The 10,776-nt window shown below is 39.5% G+C and overlaps 1 protein-coding gene across 2 annotated transcripts; it reads left to right on the top strand.

The window, feature by feature from the left end:
- Positions 1-2,095: 2,095 nt before the first annotated feature.
- On the top strand, positions 2,096-9,510 carry TMEM70 (transmembrane protein 70). Of its 2 annotated transcripts, none has more exons than XM_049633247.1 (3): positions 2,096-2,391; positions 3,610-3,715; positions 8,973-9,510. In XM_049633247.1, the coding sequence occupies exons 1-3, from the start codon at positions 2,194-2,196 to the stop codon at positions 9,428-9,430; spliced, it is 762 nt and encodes a 253-aa protein (XP_049489204.1). In that variant the 5' UTR covers positions 2,096-2,193; the 3' UTR covers positions 9,431-9,510. The 2 variants fall into 2 exon arrangements, with proteins under 2 accessions (XP_049489204.1, XP_049489203.1); XM_049633246.1 differs by having other exon boundaries at positions 2,096-2,403.
- Positions 9,511-10,776: the final 1,266 nt, after the last annotated feature.

Raw genomic sequence — 10,776 nt, 5'->3', positions numbered from 1 at the left:
ATAATGGTGGCCATACATTCTACAAGTGATAATTGTTTTTCAGTTTTACATCAGCCTCCATTTTTTTTTTAATGTTTATTTATTTTTGAGAGAAAGAGCATGAGCAGGGAGGGGCAGAGAGAGAGGGAGACATAGAATCTGAGGCAGGCTCCAGGCTCTGAGCTGTCAGCACAGAGCCCCACGCAGGGCTCAAATTCAGAAACCACAAGGTCATGATCTCAGCAGAAGTCAGATGCTTAACCAGCTGAGCCACCCAGGCATACTTATCAGCCTCTGTTTTTAAAGGGAACCTCTTAGATGATATGAATGGGTATCAAGTCTTATTTTTAAAGTCTTAGTATCATTCTAAAATCCCATTCAAGTAGTTTATATTCAACAAATGTCTATATTACTAGAACTGGGAAATCGAAGCATAAATAACAATTCAACGTAATTCTACAGCATAGAATTTTCAGAATATGATCTCAGTTTAGCTATTTAGAAACCTGAAGTAAACCAAATATTATTTTTATCTGCTTATAGTATCTGTTGGGGAAAAAACAAAACTAAGCCTAACAGAAGTTAAAATTCAAGTTCTCAGTATATTATTGAAGTAATCAGTCAAGGACGCCGTTACACTGAGACGGCTCTAATACCTTGATAGCCTATGTAAGCAAACCAAACCTAAGCCAGAATTAATTCCTATAAATGTCTAAGAACAACCAATCACAAACAGCCAACTAGATTTCCCCAAATAATGCAAATGCTTAAACTATAGCAAATGAAATAACTTCCTTGCTTTGCTTCTTCGTCTTCTCTGTGTTGCCACTAGCTCCTCTCAATGGAGGACTCTTAACCACTTTCAGTTTGGTGCTGCCCAATTTGAATAAATTTTTGCTCAAATAAATGAAACATTTCTAATATATCTCAATTTATTTTTGTAACAATATTAAAACACTATATTAAAAGAAAATTTTAGACATATATCAGTAAAATGGAAAAATGCTATTTGCAGAATCAATTACACTAAACAGAAGAATTTTAAAAGTCTAAGTGGAAGAGGAGGGCCTGGGTGGCTCAGTCTGTTGAACGTGGGACTCCTGATTGCGGCTCAGGTCATGATCTTGCAGTTAGTGGGATCCAGTCCTCCCCACCCCACCTCAGGCTCTGTGCCCTGACAGCAGACCTGCTTGGGATTCTCTCCCTTCGTTTCTCCCTGTCCCTTCTCCAGTCATGTGCACGCATGTGTATGCACTCTCTCTAAATAAATAAACTTAAAAAAAAAAAAAGTAAGTGGAAAATAACTTTAAGAAAATGAAGTTATTCATAAAGAAGCAGTGTAATTTTATCCTTTTGGATACCCAGGGAAAAAAAAGTAAACAGGATCTGGAGTTCTCAAGAACTTTAGTTTAGACTTTTAGTTTGATCTTCTTACATGCAAATAGCATCTGGAGTCAAAAACATTGTTCTGAAATAGTAAACAAAGGTGTGTCTACTAGTTGGATGCTCATCCTTCAAGACTCAGCTGACCAATTTTATGCGGTCTCTTTATATCCTCTGCTCCTTAGTCTTCACAATAGGTCTTCAATACCTCGTAAACAAGTAATGAAGAAACGTGTATATGGATGCGAAGGATTCCAGAAGAGATATTTGACAAGTATCAGCATTAAATGAATAAATTCCATTTATTTTCTCCCAATCCAATGGTTGGATTAAATTACCATTCATTTTTGTCTAAATCGCATTATTATTCTGTGGTAACAGGCCAGATTCATTTTCCGGAAAGAAGATAGTTTGGGGGGCCTAGAAAATGACGCCAACTAAGAATGAAAGACTTTAACCCTGGCTTCCAGGCGTTGTCCTCCGCTCATGGCTCTCCCTCTCCTCTGTCCTTCCACATTCTCCTAAAGAGCGCTAAAGTATGGGAAAGTAAAGCTGCGCCCAGGATGGTTCGTCGGCAGATCCCTGCAACCAGACTCCGGTGGGCGGCGTTCAGAGCTCAGTCCGCAGGGAACGCGCGTGGTCAAGGTTGTGGGGAGACCGCGAGTTCTGCGCACGCGCGTGAGGCCAAGCCTGCCCCCCCCCACACCCCCCGCCCCGATTTCTGGAGGCGGAGCGAACGCGGCTGGTCCCAGCTGCGGTCGGTTTGGGAGCTGTGCCTCGCGGTTCCCGTTGTCGCCGTTGCGCCGTCGGCCGCCAATTGTCACGCGCGGGATGCTGCTTCTGGCTTTGGGCAGCCCGTGGGCGGCCGGACTTCGGCTCGGCGGAAAGAGGACAGTGCCGTGGGCGGCTGCCGCGCTCCGAGGCCCTAGCGCGGCCTCGTCGCGTGTGGCCTCCTGCAGCGGCTCCCCGGGGCTGGTTGGCGGTGGAAGCGAAGGGCAGCGGGGAGCCCGGCCGTTCCTCGGGAGTCGGGTGCGAACGCAGGTCGGCAGTCTGAAGGCTTGCGGACCGAGAGAGGATGGGAGTGGAGGTGGGCGGTGAGGGTGGAGGTGGGTGGTGAGGGTGGAGGTGGGGGAGTGAGGGTAGATCGGGCCTGGGGAGCCCCCGCCCCGGCGGCCTGGTGACCCTGGTGCGGAAGAAGCTCTCTGAGGGCAGCGCAGAAGTACTGGGCCTCGGCCTCGGGAACCGGCCCGGGATCCCGGGGTTTACAGCACCCACGAGTCTAGGAATATCCGTTGGAAAGTGGTCATTTTCTGGGCGGTTCTGAGTCATTTACAGGTGGTTGCAAACCCAGCTCGTGGGTGCCGACTCTTCTCTTTCTATCCTTGAGCGGAAGCTCGGAGGGGTTAATCTGCAACATTACAGGCACCATCTGGAGACTGAACTGAAAGAACTCAGATAACCGGACTTTAAGTTTGTTCTATTTTTTTTTTTTATTAGGTGAGCTTATTGTAAGGAATTATTTTGCTCTTTGGAAAAAGGGGTTGGGGACGTTAATGCTCTCATTTTATCTGAATAAATTGTCTCCTAATCCTGCCCTGTAAAGTATCAAGATTAGTAAACAAGATTGAAACTTGGAAATGCCTAATATGGGAATTGGAATTTCATTAAATTTCAACATAAATGGATCAGGCATGCCTTTTACATTTTGAAGTGTGTGTACTGTGAAATAAATTTTTAGACATTCGGGGAACTCTTCTGTGAAATGTGATACAGGATTTCAAGTGAAATATTAAGAGGAACAAGGGAAGCAAGGAGATGCAGAAGTATTAAAGACGGTCTGGACTTCAAACAAATTGAATTTGCAGTGTTTTATTTACGTTACATTGAGGATTTTGTTTTTTGAAAACTAATACGCTTAAACTTTTGACATTTTCATTAGCCATAGAATGGAAGAGACTGTTCTACTGAAGTTTTTAGTTGTTCAAAGTCATGCTTTATCTAGAAGGCTTTGAGCTGGGGTGCAAACCTAGGTCTTCACTCTCCAACTCCGCAGGTTGTGACTGGAGTTCAGGAAAGAGATTTTGTTACTTTGATTTCTTTAGCTCTGAGAATTCCTTAAATAACCGTATGTGACAAGTTCTCTTTTACTCTTCATTATAATTTACAAAATACACTTAAAGAAAATTAAAAGTTGGTCCAAATGCACTTTATTATGTACTCACATTATAATGGTCTCTGTTTCAATAGATACCTCTTTGTTGGGAAAGGTGTGTTCAATGCTTACATACACAGCTTGAAAAATCAGAAGATGGAAGGCTGATTTATACTGGGAATCTGGCCCGAACAGTGTTTGGTGGGTAATCAAAAGTGAGGGTAATTTCCTTTGTAAAATGTACTTAGGATGTTACCTCTTATTTTAGTACCTCTTAATCACAAGATATGAGGAAAAATTAGGTTATATATTTTTTTCTTGTGTCCTCTTAATGCAAGATTCAGAGGTTGAGACCCTTGCATTTCTAGGTGATTTAAAAAAGATTTTTGAAGACTGTTCATGGCTGTGTGATCTTCTGGCTGGGTGCTAAAGCTTCCATCCTTTGGTCATCTCCCAAGGTGTTTAACAACGAAGTAAAACAGAACAAGAAGTGTGCGTTTATTTGTGTAATGTTTGAGTATGCAGAGAAAAAATGTGGAAGAATACCCCTTAAAGAGTAGTTATTTTGAGAGACTACACATTTACTTCATATATTTTTTAATTCGGCAGCTAAAATGAGCATATAATACTTTCATAATTAAAAAAATACATTACTTTTACAGCTTTTCAATTCACCTTAGAATTTTCAAGAAACATGTTTAGTGGCTTTTGTAGGTGGTAGAGACTAATAGGGAAGAAAAACTGTATTAAATGACTACAAGTTTGAAGCTCTTTCCTTAGCTCTTAATTTGGTATTTAGTATGGAATAATTTATTAGGGAAGGTCAGAAGAACTTAGGTATGTGATTTGTTCAAGTTCCTGAGGTTGTATCTCATTTTAATAATCTTAAAAGAATAACCTGAAATATCCGAAGGATTACTTTATAGCCAGGTCAGCCACAAGATCTCAGCACCTTCATTTGCATTCCTGTTTTTGATTATGCTGGTGTCAACTGATCATCTAAAATTTACTCTGCAGGGGCACCTGGGTGGCTCAGTCGGTCAAGCGGCTGGTTCTTGGTTTTGGCTCAGGTTGTGATCTCGAGGTTGGTTGGTTTGAGCCCCTTGTGGGGCTCTGTGCTGACCATGCAGAGCCTGCTTGGGATTCTCTCTCTCCCTCTCTCTCTCTGCTCTTTCCTGCTCACTCTCTCTGTTTCTCAAAATAAATAAATTTCCAAAAAAATTTTTTTAATTTACTCTGGGAATCTGTAAGTTCTCAAGTGTGAGGCATCAAAATAGACTGTTTAGAGGACTGTGTAGATATTTAAAACTTTGGCAATAAGGACTGAGTGTAATCACTATTGAGAAGAGTTCTGAAGTTACTGGAAAAATTAATTTTCAGTGGTTAGAAATTCCTCTAGGAGTCAGTACATAAGTAGGCCACTGAGCATTTGTCACATTTCTGACCTGAGATACCTGGATTTAAACTACTAGACATGTTAACAGTGATACCCATAATACCCTTTGTTCTGAGCAGACCCTTACTTCAAATGCAGGGAAGGCTTACTAATTCATTTATTTCCATTTGACTTCCTTCTTTAAAGATGAGAATATAAATGGTTAATTTTCATGGGGTTAGGATGTCATATTTGTGGAAGAGCATAGCCATCCATGGTATTCCAAGTTCTAGAATTGTAACTTCTATAAGAATTTAATGTTTGAGTTCTTTCAACATTATGGTGATAGAAAGTCACTGTATATACTTTATAGAGATTGCTGTTTTATTTCTTTACTTATTTTAAACTTTATTTATTTGTTTTGAGAGTGAGTGAGCACAAGCCAGGGAGGGGCAGAGAGAGAGGGAGAGACAGAATCCCAAGCAGGCTCTGCACTATGAGGGCAGAGTCTGATGCGGGGCTGGAACTCATAAACGGTGAGATCATGACCTGAGCCAAAATCAAGAGTCGGATGCTTAACCAACTGAGCCACTAAGGCGCCCCTGATTACTATTTTTTTTATGTAGGAACTGAGAGAGAAATACTTTTTCTATGTAAAACTGAATGAGAGACATTAAGATAGAGGTAACGTTCTTGGAGATTCTTTAAACTACCAAATGGATCCTACTTTAAAGACATTTGAAGAGTCTTTTAGTTGATTGTTCCTTTTAATTCCTCCACAAATAATTAACTAATGTCACAGTAGTCTCATTTTAGGTTAAGAAGAATTTGAACATGAAGAGGTGTGAAAGAAGGGCATCCCAGGCATGGAGTAGTATGAGCAAAGACATGAAGCTGGGAAAGCCCAGAATATATTGTTTAGAAAATGACAGTTACGTCAATCCAGGCAAAATAAAGTATATGGTACATTAGTTTCCTTGGACTCTTGTAATAAGTTTCCACACACTTGGTGGCTTAAAGCAACAGAAATTTGTTCTCCCTGTTCTGAAAGCTAGAATTCTGAAATCGGTGTTGGGAAGGGCCATGTTTTCTTTGTGTCTCTGTCATGTTTTATCCTTACAAGGATATTCTCATTGGAGTCATGGCCCACCCTGTTCCTGGATGAACTCATCTCAATTTTTTTTTTTTTAATTTTTTTTTCAACGTTTTTTATTTATTTTTGGGACAGAGAGAGACAGAGCATGAACGGGGGAGGGGCAGAGAGAGAGGGAGACACAGAATCGGAAACAGGCTCCAGGCTCTGAGCCATCAGCCCAGAGCCTGACGCGGGGCTCGAACTCACAGACCGCGAGATCGTGACCTGGCTGAAGTCGGACGCTTAACCGACTGCGCCACCCAGGTGCCCCGAACTCATCTCAATTTTTGATTGTCTACAAAGACCCTATTTCCAAATGAGGTCACATTTGGAGGTTCTGGGTACACATGAATTTTGAGGTACACTATTCAACCCACCATAGTGTGACAAAAGTCTTGGGGAAAAAAGGGTAGTTGGAAGGACTAAGGTGGCTTTTATAGAAGGCATCTTGGTCCGCATTGTATCCCTATTGTATTGTATTGTATTGTATTGTATTGTATTGTATTGTATTGTATTGTATTTGTATGTGTACCAGTGTCATAGCAACTACCTGTGGGAGGAAGGAAGGAATTATTTTTAAATTACTGATGCAAGATAATTAAGCCTGTAACCAATAGCAATGTATGAGACTGTGTTACAGCCTCATTAACAGTATGTTGTCAAACTTGGTTTTTGGCAGTTTGGGAGGAAAACAATATCTCACCGTGGTTTTAATTTCATGTTTCTTATGTTTGAGGTTTATTAACATTTCTTCTGTTTAAGGGCTGTGGTTATTTTTGTTTTAGTGAGCCATCTCCTTCTATTTCTTGCATGTTTGTGGACAGGGTTATTGATCTTCTCATATCCTAGTAACCTTTTATATGTTGGGGATATTAACACTCTGTGATATAAGTTGCAAATATTTTTCTCATTTGTCTCTACTTTGTTTATGTCCATGTACATTTTTAATCAGATTTACCTTTCTCCTTGATTGCTTTTGTGTTTTGAGTCATAATTAGAAAAGTTTTCCCATTTTCAGATTATGAAGGACTGCATGGATATTTTCTTCTTCTTTTTTTTTTAAAAAAATTTTTTTTTTAACATTTATTTATTTTTGAGACAGAGAGAGACAGAGCATGAACGGGGGAGGGTCAGAGAGAGAGGGAGACACAGAATCTGAAACAGGCTCCAGGCTCTGAGCAGTCAGCCCAGAGCCCGACGCGGGGCTCAAACTCACGGACCGTGAGATTGTGACCTGAGCCGAAGTCGGACGCTTAACCGACTGAGCCACCCAGGCGCCCCTGATATTTTCTTCTTCTATCTCTATGATTTTATTTTTTACATTTAAATATCAGGATTATTTGGAATTTTCCTAGTAGATGGTATGAGGGATGGATTGAGTTTTTATCTTTTTTATATGGCTATCCAGTTGTCCTAGCACCATTTTTGCCCACGTATTTGAGATGTATAGTATATAAATTTATAGTATATAAATTTCCATATGCAGTTAGGTTTATTTCTGGATTTTCCATTTTGTTCAACTGATCTGTTTTATTGTGCACCAGGACCACACCATTATAATTATAGACTTATGTTTTAATATCTAACTTCTCCCACCCTTTTTTCTTACTTTGTTTTTCCAAGTTAAATTTATAACCAATTTGTCTAGGATCTCAACTTGTCGATCTTCTAGAAATTTACATTTTAAGTCACTTAATTGTGGTAAAATATATGTAACATAAATTTACCATTTTAACCATTTTTATTTTTTAAATGTTTTTTATTTTTATTTATTTCGAGAGAGAGAGCATGCACAAGTGGTGGGGTACAGAGAGAGAGAGGGAGAGAGAGTACTCCAAGCAGGCTCCACACCTCAGCGCAGAGCCTGATGTGGGGCTTGATCTCACCAACCATGAGATCATGACCTGACCAAAATCAAGAGTCAGTTGCTTAACCCACTGAGCCACCCAGGTGTCTCTTAACCATTTTTAACTATGCATTTCAGAAGTCATTGATTTTTAATGTTTTAATGTGACAGGTAAAAATATCTCACTGTTTTAACTTGAATGTCTTTCATTGATAAAGAAGTTGAATATATTTCCCACGTGTTTCTTTCTTCTTTTTTTTTTAAGTTTTTATTTTGAGAGAGACAGATACAGCATAAGTGGGGGAGGGACAGAGAAAAAGGGAGGGAGAGAATCCCAAGCAGGCGTGGAGCCCATTGCAGGGCTCTAACTCACTAGCTGTAGGATCATAACCTGAGCTGAAACCAAGAGTCAGATGCTTAACCAACTGAGCCACCCAGGTGCCTTATTTCCCATGTGTTTCTTAACCACTGGTGTTTGTTTTGTTTTGTTTTCGGTTTTGTTTGTTTGTTTTGGTAGTTTGCTGTTTTAATCCTGGGCACTTAGCCTGATAATGTTAGCCTCATATATAAACATTTAATGTTAGATATGTGGAAGTGCTTATTAATAGAGTTTTATTTGATAATCTGCTGGCTGAATTAACTTTTATAGTATTCATAAGGATCTTTGAGTAATATTGAATCTTTTCTTGGGGAACTGAGGTAGAGGGCCAGTTAACCCTAAAGCAGATTTCTTACCTGGAGAGGCAGTGCAGTGTATTGGTCAGTGGCCTGGGCACTAGAGTCAAATTGCCTGGGTTTGAATCCCAGTTCTGCCACTTGGTAGCTCTGTGATATAGAGCAAGTGCATTGTTTTTCTCATGTCTTAAATGGGAGTGATGATGATAATTATCTGTCTATTTCATAGTGCTTTTTCAAAGATTTTGTGAATAAAATATATAAAGTATGTAAAGACAGAGCCTAGAAAATAATAATCACTATGTGTGTGTGTTGATTTTATTGTTTTGGTGATGCTATAAGAAGGTGGAAGTATTAATTGAATAGGTTGATTGTTTTATAAAATTTATATATATTAATCTTTTCCCATTATTTTTTTCCTATTTAGGTGTGAAATGTTTCTCTTATTCTACAAGTGTCATCAGCCTTGCATTTCTACCATACATTTTTGCACAAAATAATATTATATTTGGAAGTCTGCCTTTGCAAATAGTATTTTATGGCATCATAGGAAGCTTTACGGTGATCACTCCAGCACTGCTTCACTTTGTTACAAAAGGCTATGTCATTCGGTTGTACCATGAAGCTACAACAGACACTTACAAAGCCATTACTTATAATGTTGTGCTTTCAGAAACGAGTACAGTGTTTCACCAAAATGACGTGAAGATTCCAGACAGCACACATGTGTTTACCACGTTTTACGCTAAAACAAAATCGCTGTTAGTTAATCCAGTGCTCTTTCCAAACCCTGAAGATTATAACCATCTAATGGGTTATGACAAACCATTCACTTTTGAAATGGAAGAAGACAGTGAAAAGAAACAAGTCAAAGATGAGAAATGAGTCTGCTGTTTTCATGTTTGTGCTTAAATGTGATTTATGTTCCAATGTATAATAATTAAATTGCCTTTTGTTTTCTGTTAGTGACTGACTGTTAAAACCAATTTGAAGTTGTATCAAACAACTTTTAATTAATTTTCAGAGAATTATGTTTCTGTATAATAAAATAAGCTATGTTTGAAAAACAAAACGTAATATTCTACCATTTATGTTTTTAAAAAGTGAGAATACACGTTCATGCTGGCATAGGCATAAGTAATTTTATATAATAAGTGTGGCTGCCTCTAACCTGGGGATCAGATGTCAGAAGCAAATAGGAGAGCTGTTTTTTGGGTTTTTCTAAGTGTATAGATACTAACTTTACCCACATTAAAATCTCTATAATTTTAAAAATTAAAGTAATAATTTCAAAAATTATAGGAAGCAGTGTTAATCTCCCTTTGGTTCAAACCACAAGTTTTTGCCTATCTTCTCTGGCATAGTTACCCATAATAAGAATCTCCATGTCCAGTTGAGTGTGGTAGTTACAGGAGAAATGGTGATCTAAGTAGCGATGTCTTTGGTGGTCCCAGTTGTCCCTCTGTGCACTCTTCTCCTTTGATGTATCCTATCAGAGCAGGAAAAATCATAGGTACTAAATAGATGACAGGAACTTTTATAAAATGGCCATCTTTATGCTAACTTTATGAAGTCCTGGCATTTTAAGATTTTTTAACCTCTAGTTGTAAAATCAAAGTTGGTCCTTGTGAAGGATTTTCAGCAAGGAGCAAAAGGCCTTAAATCATGCTATTTATTTATTTATTTATTTATTTATTTATTTTTAATTTTTTTTTTTAACATTTATTCATTTTTGAGACAGCATGAATGGGGGAAGGTCAGAGAGAGGGAGACACAGAATCCAAAGCGGGCTCCAGGCTCTGAGCTGTCAGCACAGAGCCTGACGCAGGGCTCGAACTCACGGACCGTGAGATCATGACCTGAGCCGAAGTCGGACGCCCAACCGACTGAGCCACCCAGGCGCCCCCATGCTATTTAGATCAGTAGATAACTTATTAGGTGCCCAGTGTTTGCCAGGTACTGTGCTAGTTGTCAGTCAGGTCAAGAACAAAATACCCAGTCTGTGTGGAGCTGCCTCATGTCTCCTATCTGCCATGATGGTAAATATCATTATGGCTTATCTGTGTTTGAGGAAGGTTGATGGGGAAGGAACAAGGAGCATCACTAGTTGACAGATCAGGTCTGAAGCTGCTAGAGGCTTGTAGGAGGGAGGGTAGGGTAGAAAAGTGCTCCCATTTCTGAGACCTAGAGCACCCTCTGCTAGGATCAGCCAGTTATGATCCTAGTAAAGA

The sequence above is a fragment of the Panthera uncia genome, chromosome F2 (genome assembly GCF_023721935.1).
Source record: "Panthera uncia isolate 11264 chromosome F2, Puncia_PCG_1.0, whole genome shotgun sequence".
NCBI lineage: Eukaryota > Metazoa > Chordata > Mammalia > Carnivora > Felidae > Panthera > Panthera uncia.
Note: the sequence above shows the minus strand (reverse complement) of the source record. Positions and strands in the feature narration are given on the sequence as shown.

Coding starts and splice junctions, on each gene's coding strand:
- TMEM70 (XM_049633246.1), top strand. CDS start 2,194: ATGCTGCTTCTGGCTTTGGGCAGCCCGTGGGCGGCCGGACTTCGGCTC. Junction 2,404..3,609: donor GGAGTCGGGTGCGAACGCAG/GTCGGCAGTCTG, acceptor CTGTTTCAATAG/ATACCTCTTTGTTGGGAAAG. Junction 3,716..8,972: donor TCTGGCCCGAACAGTGTTTG/GTGGGTAATCAA, acceptor TTTCCTATTTAG/GTGTGAAATGTTTCTCTTAT.